We start from the raw sequence: 17,274 nt of genomic DNA, 5'->3' as shown, positions 1-17,274 counted from the left end.
GGGACAGACCTATGGAAAGTGTTTAATATGCACTTATTCAGCAACATTTGACATATGGAAAAATACCCCACACTCAATGAGCTTCTTTAAAGCAAGGATTTTATTATTCTAAGTCATGCTTTTGGAGCCTTTTTAAAATTAATGTTAAAATTCATTACAAATACAAATTAATTCAAATGAATTTGATTACTATCTGTTTTTAGGGGACCCATATTATAGACCCCACAGCACATACTATTATACTCTAATTCCTGTTTCATATGCTACAAATCAAGGTTCATTGACTATAAAACTACAAGACCCACAATGCCTCACGACCATTTTCATTGCCGAGAAACAAGATGGCTGCCCACTGTTCACCGACGGTATTTGTTTTCACGTTCGTCGCTTTAAGGTCTAAACGAGAAAGGACGGACATTGTAAACACGGCCGAATAGATTAAAACGTGTCTTCCTTAGTCATACACCGGCACTTTTGCTCCATTTGTTTTCTTGCCATCGTCCATTACCGGCGGACAACTCTTTAGAATTCATTTTTCGCTGAGCTGTGGAGGAACCAGGTGAGACGCTGAACCTGCGAGATCAACGTCATTTTGGACCCATTTACACCCCCTGTTCGCCCGCTATGTTCATCCCCGTCAAGTCGTCTTACTTCCGTGTCAGTCCAGCAATTGTCAACAGAGAACTGGGCAAGACCAAGATGAGATAGCGAGAGGAAGCGTGGCGCGTTTACGAAACAGCATCAAGGCCAACGAAACGTCATGTTTGGGAATCTTTTTGAGGAGGAAAATGGCTTCTTCTCCTCCCTCCCTGGAGGTGGGAGTGCTCCCACGGTGCTTGACGAAGCCGCTGCTCCCCGAGGAAGAAGCAAGTTGAGCGGTATTAAAAACCAGGGAGGGACGTGTTACCTCAACTCCCTGATTCAGACCCTCCTGTTCACCCCCGAATTCAGAGGTGAGGTTTCAGGGGTGATGGCAGCCGTCTCAACAACTGTCTTATTCATTTTTCCTTCTGTGTGCAGAGGAGCTGTTTGCATTGGGGACTGATGAATTGGGATGTCTTGAGGATAAAGACAAACCAGATGCCAAAGTAAGTGCCGGAAAGTAGGAACACACCTGAGGTCAAGGGTCAAGGATGGGCAAACTGGTCCTCAAGGGCTAGTGTTGGCGCATGTTTTTGTTCCAAGCGATCCAACACGGATACTTTAACCAATGGGGTTTCTGCTGAAACAAAAAGATCTGACTGCAATCCGGTGATTGCACTACCAAGATACCGGATTTATGGAAAAGTTTTCTTGTTAGAGTTTGGAACGAAAGCCCACATCCACTGGAATGGTTTGCTCACCTCAGCCTTAGATCCAACACAATAATGCTATCAAGGGGGGGAAATCAGATTGCTTGAGAACAGCTATTAAATCACTGGCTTCCATTGACGACGGCATTCGTCCAATCCACTTTGACTGGACATTCATTGCCGTCATTGGATTGGATGGCGACGTGGTTGATGGTTAAAAAAAAGATTCTTTAGAGCTGATATGTATCACGGGACTATATGTGTTTCTTCCGGCAGGTGCGCGTAATCCCCCTGGAGCTCCAGAGGCTTTTTGCTCGTCTTTTGCTGGTGGACCAGCAGAGCGCTTCCACAGGTGACCTCACTGACAGCTTTGGCTGGAACAGCAATGAGGTGTGTTTTCACAAATAACATATGAAACAGCATATAAAAATTCTAGGCTAAGTTTCATTGGTGTGTTAATCAAACCCAATCACTTCACCCATCTAATTTATCATCCTTTTTTATTTTTTTTCTTCCAAATAGTCATTACATCTTGGCAACAGCAAGAAAAAATGGCCCAAAATAGTACATTAAGTAGTATTAATTGGGAATAAAAAAGGATTATGACTTTTTTTTCTTCAAAAATGACTTTGTCCTGGAAATAAAAGTTTTTTTTGGCAATGTTAAATAATTATTGTCTGGTACTATAACTTCAGATCGACCATATAAGGCCCATTTTCAATGCAAAAGGCCATGTTTAAATTTTGAAATGTTAAAATTTCCAATAATACAAGATTGGATTCTATATTTCAATTAACATTAAAAAATGTCTCTTTATATTATTTTATTTCCTTTTAAAAAACGTATTTCTGGGAACTATTAGGTTTTTCAGGGCTGAATTCTGACAAAATCAGGACTTTATCCTCACAATGTATGCTTTGCTGAAAATGCTTTTTTTCTGGTAGCATGAACACTTTGTGTTGTTTAAAGTCACATAGGCTAAAAGTTTGACAGTGAGAAAATGCTTAGGTAAAGGATTTATTAAATGTCGTACAGAGCAGCATGGAGGCACGCTAGGGTTACGTGGTGTTATGTCTTAATAAATCACTGTCTTTTGCCATGTGTCAAGCTATGCTGGATGCAATAAAGAGGTCAGGCCTACTTAGTAAAAGAATTTCATTTTGTCCACAGGCAGACCAGCTGCATTGGATGACTCAATATGTTACCTGGTTAAGATTTTCCACTTAGCTAAGAGAAAAAAAAGTCGTTACGCACCAGGTTTATAATCTAACAAACATTCAAAACTTGGAAGGTGTAGAAATCCAATGGAAAATGATTTGAAATATTTATTTAGAATTTGTTTATTGGTGTATTTTAAATGTTATTTTTATTATACATGTTTTTTTCTTATAAAGTTGCAAATTGATCCCCTCAAACAATTCAGTTTGTATAATTTCAACTTTTCCTTCTAAGATATCACTTTTTACCTCCATCTCTTTTTTTTGTTTGTCTACCTGGGAATTCTTGTTTTTTTGTTTTGATATGAAGAAACTTTCCTTCTACAAAAGTATACATTACAACTTAATCATCACAAGATGATATATATATGTATATATGATATTTTTTATTCTGGCAAAATATTACCTTTTTATTCCTCCCAAAATTGCATGAACTTTTTCCCCAGAAATTACTCTGTTTGTACGTAAGCAGTTTTCTTCTTTCAAATGGGTGACATTTTTCTCAAACACACATACACTCACAGGCAAAAAAAACTCAAGAGTTTTACGATTGTCCGATTTTGGTCTACGTAAAGTCGTAAAGTAAATGTCAGTTTGGAAACGCATGATAAAAAGCACATGAGTAGCGACTCGTAACACGTCGGGGAGGCTGCCATGGAGCAGTTGTGACCTGTTGAAATGTGAAAATAATTAGTCTTTTAAAAGCATTAGTTTTACGACTTTTTGGAAATGTTACGTCAAACCTACAGGGAACAAACCAACACGACGTGCAGGAATTGAACCGGATTCTGTTCAGCGCCCTTGAGAATTCCCTGGTGGGCACATCTGGCAGCACGCTCATTCGCCGCTTGTACCACGGCATCATCGTGAACAGCGTCACCTGCAAGGAGTGCGGCAACGTTAGCCAGCGACAGGTCAGTAGTGTGTTTCATGTTAAGTAGACCTTTTCTTTCAAGTGGAGCTAATTCCTGCCATCCGTGAACAGGAGGACTTCCTGGACCTCACGGCGTGCGTCTGCGGCATGTCCAGTCTTGAGGAGGCCTTGTATAACATGTTTGTGGAGGAGGAGTTATTCGAAGGCAATAATCTTTACAGGTGTGCAAGGTGTGATCGACTGGTCACTGCCGCCAAGGTAAAAATCTGCCTTCACTGGCAATATTCAATTAATACAGGTTGTACAATTTTTGTTTTGTTTGGATTGGATAACTTTATTCATCCCGTATTCGGGAAATTTCGTTGTCACAGTAGCAAGAGGGTGAAGATGCAGAAATAGGAAAGGCATTTTAGACATAAATAGATAGGTAATAAGTAAGTTAATAAATAAATACATGAATAAATAAGCGTGTTGCTGAAATATATATATATATATATACATATATACATATATATATATACATATATACATATATACATATATACATATATACATATATACATATATACATATATACATATATACATATATACATATATACATATATACATATATACATATATACATATATACATATATACATATATACATACATACACATACATATGTATAAGCACATATATACATACACACAGATGTATGTGCATGCATACGGTAGGTCTTAACACTCAAATGGTTTGAAATGGTTGATCTTTTCCGCAGTCGGCCAAGTTGCAGAAACTCCCGCCTTTCATGACCATGTCGCTACTGAGGTTCAGCTTTGACTTTGCCAAATGTGAACGCTACAAGGAAACGGGCCGTTACACTTTTCCGCTCAGTATCAACCTACAGCCATTTTGTGAGCAGGTACAGCATTTTCACACTGAACCCTAAAAGGTGTGGAGTGATCAAATTGAAATCAGTGACGACAAAAGATTGTCACAGAAATTGAAGTAGCTTTAGCTCAAAAGTGTTTCGCGTTGTTTCAGGCAAGGGGAGACGACGCCGATTATTCGTATGAACTGTTCTCCGTGATTATTCACAAGGGCGGATGCTACGGTGGCCACTACCACGTTTACATTAGGGACATCGAGTGCCTCGGCTGCTGGGAGCCGCCGGTGAGAGGAAAAACTGCCAAATTGGAAGACTGGGGTCAAGAATGAATCAAATCTCCTTCATGGCTTTTTTTCAGGAGGAAGACAACGACAAAACTAAATCCTCTACTAAGGCCAACCAGGAAGTGAAAGTTGCGTGCGAGACCAAGTTTAACAAAAATGACCCCCTGTGTGTCCTCGCTTCTATAATTGACCAGGTATAACACGATAAAATAGCTTCTGTGAGTGTGCCAGTTATGGTGTTTATTTATGTTTATTTTTTATAGGAGCCGTCAAAAAATGTCCGATTGGACCAGCTGGGCCAGAAATTCATAGAGAAGGTTGGTTCCTCCTGGAGCAACACCTTCAGGCAAGATTTTGGCCCCATTGGGAAGGTGATTTATTTTTTCCTTATTGGGTGCCATTGACAACAATAGATGTTCGGTTCTTTTAAACTGGGAGCCAAATTCTGCTGGGTTTGGGCGATAGTTCAATGTTTTGATTCATTATTTATTATTTTAAATTGCAAACTTAAAAAAAATCATTCTTTCTTCATACATAGCACCTGTTCTTACAATTTAATTTAAAAAAATGGAAATAGCAGTTACTTTTGGCATTTACTTTAATGGTTTCCCTTAAAATGTAGGAAACAGAATCATGTTAATCAAATTCTGTATTCACTGTTTATTGAAAAGTTTTTTTTCTAGCAATGAACCTCAAGCATCATTATGAACAAAATAAGAGAAATGAAGGCAAATTCCTCGTGTACTATTAAAGTATGTACACAAACTTAATGACATGTCACTCATTTGTTCTCCTATCAAACAGTTCCTGCGGTCACATGAGGATATTTTCATATTGCTGTCCAATGATACCCGAGTGGCACTGAAGGCAAAAATTCCCAGCCCCATGAATGAGACCCCTGGCCCCCTTGTTCCTCCCACAGCTGCAGACCTTGAAGATGGTTCTGTTACAAAACCGGAACTGAAACAAGAGGTCCATAAATGAAAAAAAAAGGAAAAAAATGCATGAAATGACCTGGTCTGGATGTCATGTCAGTCTCATGTCTCTGCAGGCTAGCCACTGGTTTGACCTTAACGACTCCACCGTGACCTCTATCAGAGAGTCGGACTTGGAGAAGCAGTTCCAGGGCAAAGAGAGCGCATACATGCTGTTCTACAGGAAGAAGCAGTTGCAGCGCCCCAGTGAAGGTAACAAATAAAAAGAAGAGGGAAGGACTCCCCCCCAAAGATTCTGACGATAGCCTCCTTTCCAGCGCTGAGCAACCCTCACTATAAAGTCCCTCATCACCTCATCCAGATGGCTCAGGAAGAGAACATTAAGCTGCGCCAGATTCGGTACAGATATTCATTTTACAAACCTCATCACGTCAAATACGTCGACGTAAAATCTGGAAATGAAAGCAAATGCTTATATCTGCAATGCGGGTCATTTCCAGTGAGGAGTATCAGGCCAGCAATAATCAGATGGAGCTGCATCTCCACCTGGCTTCATCTTATCGCCTCATTAATGGAGCCCTGCGGCCAGTCAGCCAAGAGACCGATGTCAGCACTACATTCGCTTTTGACCGTAGAAAGACTGTTGGCGACTTGAGATTAGCCATATATCAGGTATTTATTTATCTATAAAAAGCCCTATATTTGCTGTTCAGCAGAGGAAATTTAATGATGTCCTTGTATCCTTAGCAACAAGAACAATGGGAGGGTGACATGGTTCTGACCTTGGCCAAGACACTTCCTGCGGGTCTCCACCTGTACAACACGCTTACAGGCGAGAAACACTTTAGTATAAAAGGCTTTATGATTACCAGGTAGTATGCGCGTTTCTTTTAATGCTGGATGTTACCTTGTTACAGATGATAATGTCTCGCTGTGGAGTGCAGGTGTCGCCACAAACACTGACCTGTTTATTTGGAATGGACGAGAGGTGAGGCCAAATTGTAAAATGTTTTACTAAAAAAATTAGTAAAATTTATTATGCCAAAATAGTGAAGATTTTTCTGCAAACTGTTCTGTGGTATTTTATGAGCTCTACATCTTAAATCAATAACAATAGCCGTTAAATTACCTAAAATATTTCTGAAATATATAAATGGCTCTCAAAATGAATTAGAGAATCAAAAAGTCCAATTTAGTTGAGTATGGTCTTTAGCATTTTAATCAATTTAAGATTAGTAGATATGAGTGTGTATATATACTATTTATATATATACGTATATACATAAATACATAAATACATATATACATATATAAAATAAGTACCACATAACAAATGTTTTCAACATTTTAGTTCCAACATATTAGTAGTATATTAATATTTAATTCAACCATAACATTTTAATTTTGCAACCAACAACCTACTATTGAATACATTACCCCCGTCTAGAGGTAACAATCTAAAGGTGAATTAAATTTATAGGTAAGTGGTGAAGGTGTTTTAACCGGAGCTGAGTGGGAGCCGGTTCTGCTCACCGTCGTCCGACCATGCGTCGAGTCGTGTGGCCAATCGGAGGACACGGCCACCAAAGAGACGGGCGACAGCTCGGACGGTGGAGGGCTACTGAAGGAGGCGCGAGCGTTCGCGGGTGGCGCCACTCTCACCCAAGTACGGGAAGCCCTGGGGGAGCCTGCCGACAGTCTGCTGTGCCAGGGGCAGACGCAGAGCGAGTTTGGCGCGGGCGAGGGTGGAGGCGCCAGCGCTTGGCGAGTCTTTCCGCCCCATGACATGTTCCGAACTCTCAAGGAGCTGTCGCTTAAAGATGGAGACACCCTGCTGGTGCTGGAACCACAGTCCCTTGATAACAAGTTAGTCACATGTTTTTTTCAATTTTGATGGATTTAATTTTCCTCACCATTAGGAAGACATTCAATATTTTCCACATTTACATAACAACATGTCCTTTTATATCAGAGGAGGAAACTTAAAGCCCAGAAGAGCAGATCAGGCCATCAAATCATTTTGCATGACCAATGTTTCTAGCTATTTTTCTTAAAAAATATTTTTTACATTTTCAAATGACTTTTTTTTTAAATGGTAAAATTACTGACATGAAACAAAAGAGGATATATATCCTGTTTTTGCCTGTTTTTTATTATTAATATTCCAAATCAGTAATATTTTGTCTCCGGAATGTTTGTATCTCCTGACTATTTTCGCTCTGTTTTGCTCAGTATGTTTACCATTAATGGAGACGTGATCACCGTGCCAACTCCGTTTGACTGTCGCTGGCTTCAAGTGGAATTACGACCAGACGATAACGTGGAAGAAAGCCAGAGAGTCAAAGTTCCTGCTTCAGGAGATACGGTTAGCCACGCCCCCTATTGTTTACTTCCTCATCTTGAACACATAATCTTCCATTCCAAAATATGTTTGTCTCCACAGATGCTTTATGAGGTTAAAGACAGGGCCATAAAGGAGCTGCAACTCCCTGGCAAGATTCTCAACATTTCTACATGCTTTGTGTTGTATTGACTACTCAATTGTCATGCTAAATTTCCACTATTCTTTTCACCAGGTGCGGAATACTGTCTAAGACAGATGGACAAAAGTGGGAAACTCCTTCCTCCAGGTAATCTATTTGATGTCTTTTTTCAGGGTTGCACTCAGCCTGGAAAATCCCTCCCCGCCCCCCATTTAGAAAACCCATCTTCTGCTCTGTCATTGTAGCCCCCTATTAAATTCTTAAAAGCTACGCCTACCTTGTAATTTTCTACCTTTTGAACACGGGCGGAGTCGTGACGCCTCTTCTCTTCTGTGCTTGTGTGAACAGTGTGCGAGGAGCTGTGCGTGCGTGATGCTGGCGTGCGGCTCATGACCACCGTGATGCTATGTCAAGGCCGTGCCCCCAAGGCATCACAGGTTTGCTTTTTTTTTTCTCGTTGTGCAGGTGCAGGAACCTCCCCACTTCTTAGGAAGTGGTGGTTCAATGGAATTTCTCTGTGTTGCAGCTTTTCTTGCACTTCTCTGTGGGGGCAGCGCCACCTACTGGAATAGAGATGGACATTAATGTAGAGAAGAATTGGACCGCTAAAGAGGTTAGAAAGGGTGGGGTGATGATGGTGATGTATTTGGGAGTTTAAAGGTAGAGAAAACACCTTTCTCAGGTGCATCCTAGCGAAAGAATTTTGAGAAACTATCTGAAAAAGTGAGACTTAAGTTCTTTATCCTCTTTGACATAGAGGTCATTAAAACTAGGTGTTTCTGGCCCTTCAAATTGTTGCGCAAATATGCATCATTGAAATAAATTTAATTGTCTTAATCTATCCTAATGCATGACTTTTTAACTGTTTTTTTTGTTTACAGTGCCTGCAGGCAATGTTGGATGCGGTCGGAATTCATGGTAAATGTTATACTACCTTTTTATTGTTTTTTTTCCTGGCTGAACATCCAGTTACCATTCATGTTGTTGTTTTTATGGACACTAGCTTTGAAGTATTACATCTCCGTCTTTAATTGAACCGATCTTGTTGAAACTTGGTAGCTATTAGCATGGGAAGGTTTCTGTTGGTCCTTGAAGCAGGATTTTGGCGTTTTTGGGGTTGATGAATAAATTGGAGAATTATTGGTGTCTGCTTTGCCTTTGGATTGCAAGCATGGTTTATATCACTGATTTTTAAAGGTGTAATGTTTGCAGACACTTGTTGGCACTTGAGAAAGCTCGACTGGTGCGAGGAGGTGGGAGAGGCACTGGTTGACGAGGTGGGTCTATCGTCATCAATGGCAGCCAATCAAATAAGAAAACAAGTGGTGCCAAAATATAAAAAGGACTACCGTTTCTGACTCTTCTGGATTTCCCAGGACTCGTCGCTGTCGGACCTGAAGTTAAACAATGGGGAAACATTGGTTATTTCAGAGGGTCGACTTCCTCCCAGGGTGAGTTCATTGTGTCTCATTTTCATTTCTACTTTGCCTGCCTTTTACCTTTTTCCAATGTCAGGGATTTATAGAGATGTCGGTTTGGCTGTATCAAGACCCCGATGAGAACCACGTGGACAATGGCCACATTGAAGATGAAATGGAAGGTCACAATGCCGATCAACTCAACTCTAATTTGTCAGAGTTCAGACATGTCGGTGAAGTAGAGATATCAGTGGAAGTCAGCCTGAACGACCTCAAAACTCAGGTTACTGTCGGCGTTGTGCCTTGGATTCCCAAAAATATGTACATATATATGTTTTTTAAGCATTTTTCTATGTTTTGTGTGCCAGGTGTTGACGCTTCCTGCTCTCCAGGGCATGTGTGTTCCTGCCACCTGCCTGCGTGTGTGGGAGATGGAAGGACGCAAGCTGGTTCGCATCCTCAGAGGAAACCAAGTCCAACTCAGGCATGCACAATCATATCAAGTTTTCCCACCTTGTGGTGTCAATGATTTTCAGCAGCAATTATTTGGGATTAGATTCATCGCAAAACCTACATTTTAGTGGGGAATGGGGTTGGATGCATACCTGTCAACCTCTGCCGATAACTGCCCTTATAAATGATTATGATTCCCCTTACAAACCCCCAAAAAAACTTACAAACACCGTACGACTCGTACGGTGTTTGTAAGGTTTTTTGGGGGTTTGTAAGGGGAATCATAATCATTTATAAGGGCAGTTATCGGCAGAGGTTGACAGGTATGTGATGTCATGGTTGATATAACTCAACTAACAGAGGACAGTGTTGCGCTGAATTACTATTGAAACGATCAGGGCGATAAAACCAATTTGGACTGTCAAGGTCTGGTTTGTAGGTTTCTTCATGTTAGTAGTATTAAAAAGTGTGAAGGCAAAGCTTGAGTTTTGAGTTGGATTCTCTCGCTAGTTTCTTGCTAGCTGTTAATTTGGCTTTTAGTTGGTGGTCAAAGGATTCAAATAATTTTTAATGTCACTGTACAGGGCAAAGTATAATTGTTGTTAATGCTTTTTCTCCTACCTCTTCAGGAAGTTCAAACTAACTGGCGGCTCAGATATTTGTGTGCAGCCGCTGCTAAAAGAGGAAGACCTCGGGTAAGATTAGGTTTCCCTTTGCTTGAATGCTAAATGCCGCGCATCTTTTTGTAATCGAATTTCTGTCTTGACAAAGCCCCAAAGAGATATTGCTGAATGTTAAGGTGGGAGTCCCCGGAAAGCGCTTTTACCACCCGGCCCAGGAGCTAATCTGGGACATGTCGCGGGATTCGTCACCTGCCAGACTGTACGCCTTGGTGGCCGAGCACTTCGGCTTGTCGGTGGATTCGGTTCGACTGGCCAAGCACCAGCCGCACAAACACACCTGGGATGAAATCTCCACCTGGGTGAGACAACAGTAAAGTATACACATATGTATGTACACACGACTATTATTAATTCATTGGCAATTTGGATTTTCTTTTCTTTAAAGAGCAGGCAGCTGTCCAAGAAGAAGAAAAAGAAAAAGACAGACTCGTTACTTGGAGCACCTTTTCATCTCAAAGACGGTGATGTTATTGGCGTCAAGGTGAAGAAGAAAAAAAGAGCACTAAGAATTATCTATTCTGAATCAAATAATAATAATTCATAATGTATTTTGTTTTTCCCACCCTTGATGCAGAATATTTTGATTGACAAAGTGAACTTCAACACTTGGGAGGATGAGGAAGGCCAGCAACAGCTTCGAGAGAAGAAGCAACAACAAAGCAACGAGGGGTAAGCGTACACATAGTTAACATATGGATTTATTTGTTTTTATTGGCTGTTTTAAACAAGTTGATTGGTGCATTTCTCATTTTAATAGATGAACCAAATACTACAGTTGTCATCATGTTGAGTCATTAATTTTGGACAACTTTTTCAGGGAGCTGGCTGGAAACACAAACTGTCCTGGATCACAAAGGAAAGCGAGAAAGAAGCCTGAGGTGGCGCTGTCGATCAACGTCGGTGTCTTCAGTAGCCATTGCCACTAATGGACGTCGTAGTATACAAACAAACGTGCACGTGCAGGAATTGAGGTGCCATGTTGTATTAAGGACAATCCTCAGAAACGTGCAGGAATTGAGGTGCCATGTTGCATTAAGGACAATCCTCAGAAATTCCTGGAAAGACCAGGCTTTATTTTGTTTTTGTTTTTTACCAGCAACTTATTGTTGTACATAAACTGGTTCTTCTTACTTCAATTCAGATGACTTAATGCTCTAAAATGGAGAGAGGGTAGAAGAGGCCTCCCTACCTCACGCTACCTCACTTTTCTTTGACTTTTAGTCTACCTCTGCTGATGCCCCTTTTTAATCTGTGTTAAACTGCCAACTAAAAGAAATCATTTTTATTTAGGGTTAAAAAAAAAACCCCGAAACGGTTTGAACTAGTAAGGGGGATCACTGTTGTTTATGGTTTTTATTTTCTACTTTAAGATTATTCTGCTGAAGCATACCCACATTCATCATGGAACAAAGATACTTGATTTTTTGTGTGTGTGTAAAATCCTCAATATGATATTTGGCAGAGGAGAAAGAAGGATTTGTTATTTTTGCTTTGGTCACTGACTGTAATTTTGCCCTGAAAGTGCCAAGAATTCCCACAAGGCAACCCCCCTCCCACTAATAACTGACGAAAAAAATGATCTGTCTGTTATTTAATTTTGTACATTTCCTTAGAATAGGTTTTACTGTAAAAAATATTTTCCAAAACAACAATAAAGTTATGAACTAATTGTATTTGCTCATGTGTAAAGGATTAATAAGCTTTCAATAAAATTATTTTTAATTATTTTGTGCACTCATTTGAAGATGTCAATTTTCTTTCAATATTACAGCTTCTAAAGCTATTATAGTACACTATTTAAAGATTTTGACCTATTATTATTACGTCACTATTAGAATCCTTCCAAACGATATTTTGTTCATAGTAAAAGCAGCCTTCAACATAATCTACCATTGACTGTAATTCCTCGGTTTGGACCAATCAGAGGCCACCTTTCTTACAGGATTGTCCAATCAGGGTGCTCACTTCATCTCAAGTATCCGCCTTCCACTCGTGTATTAATTTGACCGAGGAGCCCCGACTGCACAGATTTGGAACAGCTGGTGTCAGATAGTGTTTCGAATATTTTACATTAAAAAACAAAAAACAAAAAACAAAAAACAAACTAACATAATGGTTGATGCATTCTGCGCTACGTGGAAACTGGTGGACAGCCAGAATTTCGACGACTACATGAAGGCAATCGGTGAGTAAATGAAATGTAGCGTATGTATGATTAATGCACTTAGTCTCACTGTCAAGATAGAAAATGATTTCTCATTTCAAATATTTCATCGAATGTTTGCATCTTTGAGAAAATGTACATACTTCATGGAAAAAAGTGATTAAAATGACTTTTGGTATTATGGACAAAAGGTCTATGTAATGTCTATGTAAAAAAAAAAAACCTAGATAAACATCATCCAAAAGTGCTTTACCATCCTATCTATACATTAATATCATTCTGATAAATGTCACTTGTTATGAAATAGAAAAAAATATCAACACATTTTCCCCCATATATATGATTCATGTCTATTCCTCATTTTTAATCCTAAAAAAATCCGCATTAGGTGTGGGCTTCGCCACAAGACAAGTGGGCAACGTGACCAAACCCACAGTAGTGATCAGCCAGGATGGTGACAAAGTGGTGGTGAAGACCCTCAGCACCTTCCGGAACACTGAGCTCTCTGCCAAACTGGGAGACGAGTTTGACGAGACCACCCCTGATGACCGACATGTCAAGGTAAATACGACCACCACGCCAATGTCATACAAACTAGTTCCATAGAAATTGCTAGAGAATTGCATGGACATGCTTTCATTGCGTGTCGACACACGCACACACACACACACGTTTTGCTTGCCGTGCTGACGTCTGTTGATTTTGAGTCAATTCCTTTTATGTTTGGGGGCATTTGAGGTCACTTCTTATTGATTTGGGGTCAGCTTGGGACAAACGTGAAAGAGGAGTGAATCTGTAGCATATTTTTTTGTCGGATGAGCGTGCATAAAAGTTTTAAAGTTGTAACAGTTCAAGGACAGAACAAAATAGAAAAAAATCTGTTTATTTTGGGTGCTTTCCAGGTCAATTTGACCCATTTTCTTTATTTGGAACATTTCAAATTGGGCAAAAAAGCCCTTTTTTGGGTGGGTCACAGGTTAAAGACTGTTATGCCACCATTCCATTATGAATCAAACTAATTAGTAGTTTTTCTTCCTTTCTAGTCCACTTTTACTATGGAAGGAGACAAATTTATACAAGTACAAAAATGGGACGGCAAGGAAACCAAATTTGTCCGAGAGATCAAAGATGGCAAGATGGTTACGGTACGATAACATCCCGATTGTACGACAGAGCTTTGACTTACGAGCGCTGTCTCAATATCTGTAGAATGTGTTTTAATATACAATGTTTATTTCTTTTGTTGTCTTTTCAGACAGTGACATTTGAAGGCGTCCAAGCCGTGCGCACGTATGAGAAAGCCTAATGTAACGTGTCTTCGTTTGAAAAGGAATGCTTGGCTTTTTATTAATATTTTTCTGCACTTCTCATTGGCATAACTTTATAGAGTGAAAAAAACTGGTCTTAAGTTGCTAAAATGATAGCTTTTAACTAACAAATGTTTGCAATAAATAAGAAGACAAAAACTGTTGATTGAAGAATAACTTCTGTTAATGTGTTCAAAGGATGCAGCGTAATCTTAATCTCGTCATCATGGGCTGTATTTTAACTCATTGTCTACCATTGACGGCGATGGACGTCCAATCTATTTTCTCCGGTAGGCCATTCGCTTTTCATTTCATCAAATTTGAGCAAAAATGTAAACAACTCCATAAAATGCAAATAAGGTGAATAAATGTTGAAATAAAAAAAGCAAAAAATTGAAATAAATCTCCAAATATTTGAACTAGTATTGAAATAATAACACTTGGACACTTAATTCTTTTTCTTAATGAAATATTTTTGAAAAAATAAGTCATCCTGGGGCTCCATACATGAAAAAAAAGCCTGAAATAAACCACATTTGTGCCTTTTGAAAGAGTGTGGACAGTGCGGCCCCTGTGCCCCTGCCAGGTGACAGCTGTGGGGGCCAGCGTGACCGGGCAGTCCAAACGACCTGCAATGAACTCTGCCCACACACATGGGCCGAGGGAGCAGTGATGTCACTAATCTGATTTAGGCAATGGTGTCATGACGTGGACGCAACACGCGACGGCGTGGACCAACCGTGATCGAATGGCGTGACACGCACACAAATAGAAAACAAAAGACAAGTGTGATGGACAAATAGACAAGTCCAAGCTTGCTAGCCGACATAATCAATCATCCTCCGCCAATGCGGACCATATCGGGCGGGCCACAAGGAGCTCTCTTCTTCCCGCTGCCAACTTTGCTTTGAATGTCCAAACAAAGGATGTGTGCTAACTGGAGTGGAATTCAATTGCATTCAAAGTGTGCTTGTGTGGACTGGTTATTATGCTCTGCCAAAATCTGGGCACAAAAGTAGCCAAACTCCAAGAAAGACACAGTCAGACTTTCACTTAATAACAGAAAGCGGATAGAAATAATAGTTGAGCGGAAGGAGATGGGTCGTGAATAGAATTTTCTTCCTTGTGGCTGCGAGAAAAGGCTCAAAATGAATCAGATAGGAATTTTAGATCCATAAAATTGAGTGAAAAACTATTTTAAATTGGAAGCTCTCACAAAATGACGATTGGATATTAGTGCTACACAAAAAAAAGAGAAATAGGACTGAGAGAATAACATCACAAAAATCTAAGATCCAAATTGTAGTAATACAATAAGAAGAGATGAGAATATAACATATGCATTATTTTTTTTAGTTGGAAAAACCCAATTCATTCAATAAAATACTACTTAAGCTACTTTTAGAATGGTTCATATTGAGACAAAAGTTGCTTAGAATGCCACAAAAAGGTGATATTACAATGCAGACCAGATCAAAAAAGAGTTGCATGTCTTAAAAAAAGGTATTACAAAACACCTGCGTGACTCTTTTATTAAATGTCATATCTAGGCAAAATGCACAGACACAGTAGTGCTCAGTGGGAATCAAACCTGTATTTACATAAACAGTGCATACAAAAAGTTTACACAGCCTTGTTGAAATACCCTGTTAGTATAGGTTAAAAAAATGTCAATCTTTTTTTTTATGGCAAACCCTACCATTTAAACAGGGGCGTGCAGACTTTGTAAATCCTGTGTAACATTCTTCTTCCTATTCTCACTTCAAGTCACACACATGCAGATTTCAGGTCTTTGAATGACCTTCCATGTTGGACAAGTTGAAACTAATAAACACATTTCATAAAATAAAATCCAACATGTAGGAAAATTCTACAAACATGTTAGTAATGCTATATTTCTACACTTTGACGTTTTCAAGTTCATGCTCCTCGTAATACTCAAGGTCCAACTCTCACATCAGGGAGTTGGCTTTTCTGAATTCGATTTGACTTGAATTGGACTTGACTGAGCCACAGCCCAAAGTTCTTGTATAGCCAGTGTTTCATTTATTTATTTTTCCTCCAAGAAACCCATCGTTTCATCAGAAAAATGTAACAACGTTAAAAAAATCTGCCATGAGCTGGTCACCAATTCAGCGTGTCCCCTCCTGGTGATGGTAGTTAGCTGGGATAGGCTCCAGCACCCCCCACGACCCTTGAGGATACGCGGTATGGAAAATGAATAAAAATAATAATAAAATAAAAATAGTAAAAAAAAAATGAAACTAACAAAAATAAATGGCTTCATTTATTTGAAGAAATAAAAACAAATGCAACTAAATAAAAATGACTGCAACCACATAGGTGAGCAGAAAATAAATAAAAATAAATGAAAGTGCCCCCCTCCACCCAAACTCACTAAAGAGAATTAAAAATAAATAAATCAATAAAAACCTTATTTGTATCAATTCAACTTAAGCTGATTCTGGGCAGGATTTGGGCTAGGCAATTAAAAATTAAAAATACAAATAATTAGAGAGTGGTTAGCGCGGTAGAGGCCCTGAGTTCAAATCCAGGTCGGTCCACCTGTGTGGAATTTGCATGTTCTCCCTGGGCCTGCATGGCTTTTCTACGGGTACTCTGGTTACCTCCCACATTCCATAGACATGCATGGTAGGCTGATTGGACACTGGTTGTTTGTGTCCTTGTGCCTTGCGATTGGCTGGCCACCAAAAACAATGACAAAAACAATAGGGAATGACATCATTGGCTGCACATATTTGTCAGGAGAGCTCAACCATATCTACAGTCCAGCTGGTCACAGTTACCCACAGTTCCCTGCTTCGAAGATGGCCGCTCTCAACCGCGACGCCTCAAACCTGCAGTGGCGAGAATGCGTAGAAGGGAAACTGGGCTTCGTCTTCATCCACGAAGAAACACTGGAAGTACGGAAGCTCATCTACGGGAATAAGATGACATTTATGATGTCATATCGCCACGTGTCATGTGACATCACACCCTCACCTTCTGGGACAAAGTCGTCCGTTGCGCCTGCAAAAAAATAACAACATTTAAAAACACTTTCAATGAAGATTTACATGCAAACACCCCAAAAATACATGAATAAATAATCAAAGTTCACCTTTTGGTTGCTCCTCCTTTGCAGATTTATCTACAACAAATTAACATTGCAAGTTAGCCAAGAGGCAATAATATTGACATTAATTGGATAAGTTGACGTACTTTTGTCTTGGCTCTCTTTAAGAATTCTTCTGTCTTCTGAAAATACAAGCAGATAATTAATGATGATAA

At 39.7% G+C, this 17,274-nt stretch overlaps 2 protein-coding genes and 1 long non-coding RNA gene across 3 annotated transcripts; 2 read left to right on the top strand and 1 right to left on the bottom strand.

Moving 5' to 3' along the window:
• The first annotated feature begins 326 nt into the window (after nucleotides 1-326).
• On the top strand, nucleotides 327-12,185 carry usp40 (ubiquitin specific peptidase 40). Its single transcript, XM_077620278.1, is given in 31 exon segments — nucleotides 327-559; nucleotides 663-953; nucleotides 1,021-1,088; nucleotides 1,569-1,682; nucleotides 3,259-3,423; nucleotides 3,495-3,641; nucleotides 4,146-4,289; nucleotides 4,412-4,540; nucleotides 4,615-4,734; nucleotides 4,804-4,911; nucleotides 5,345-5,512; nucleotides 5,592-5,727; nucleotides 5,793-5,874; nucleotides 5,976-6,147; nucleotides 6,223-6,307; nucleotides 6,393-6,463; nucleotides 6,956-7,341; nucleotides 7,708-7,840; nucleotides 7,919-8,105; nucleotides 8,307-8,395; nucleotides 8,485-8,571; nucleotides 8,840-8,876; nucleotides 9,171-9,235; nucleotides 9,335-9,409; nucleotides 9,474-9,659; nucleotides 9,745-9,860; nucleotides 10,459-10,524; nucleotides 10,601-10,811; nucleotides 10,898-10,993; nucleotides 11,087-11,181; nucleotides 11,330-12,185. Coding segments are annotated over 30 exon segments (3,840 nt in total). The 5' UTR covers nucleotides 327-559; nucleotides 663-760; the 3' UTR covers nucleotides 11,439-12,185.
• Nucleotides 12,186-12,598: 413 nt separating this feature from the next.
• On the top strand, nucleotides 12,599-14,147 carry LOC144090037 (fatty acid-binding protein, brain-like). The gene is made up of 4 exons (XM_077621334.1): nucleotides 12,599-12,697; nucleotides 13,065-13,237; nucleotides 13,720-13,821; nucleotides 13,932-14,147. The coding sequence occupies exons 1-4, from the start codon at nucleotides 12,625-12,627 to the stop codon at nucleotides 13,980-13,982; spliced, it is 399 nt and encodes a 132-aa protein (XP_077477460.1). The 5' UTR covers nucleotides 12,599-12,624; the 3' UTR covers nucleotides 13,983-14,147.
• Nucleotides 14,148-16,239: 2,092 nt separating this feature from the next.
• Nucleotides 16,240-17,243, bottom strand: LOC144090161 (uncharacterized). Its single transcript, XR_013305293.1, has 4 exons — nucleotides 17,206-17,243; nucleotides 17,105-17,134; nucleotides 16,987-17,013; nucleotides 16,240-16,921 (listed from the first exon to the last, which is right to left on the bottom strand). It is a non-coding gene; the product is annotated as an uncharacterized LOC144090161 (long non-coding RNA).
• Between the last annotated feature and the right edge of the window lie 31 nt (nucleotides 17,244-17,274).

The sequence above is a fragment of the Stigmatopora argus genome, chromosome 15 (genome assembly GCF_051989625.1).
Source record: "Stigmatopora argus isolate UIUO_Sarg chromosome 15, RoL_Sarg_1.0, whole genome shotgun sequence".
Lineage (NCBI taxonomy): Eukaryota > Metazoa > Chordata > Actinopteri > Syngnathiformes > Syngnathidae > Stigmatopora > Stigmatopora argus.
The sequence above is the reverse complement of the archived record's forward strand: the minus strand, read 5'-3'. Positions and strand labels throughout refer to the sequence as shown.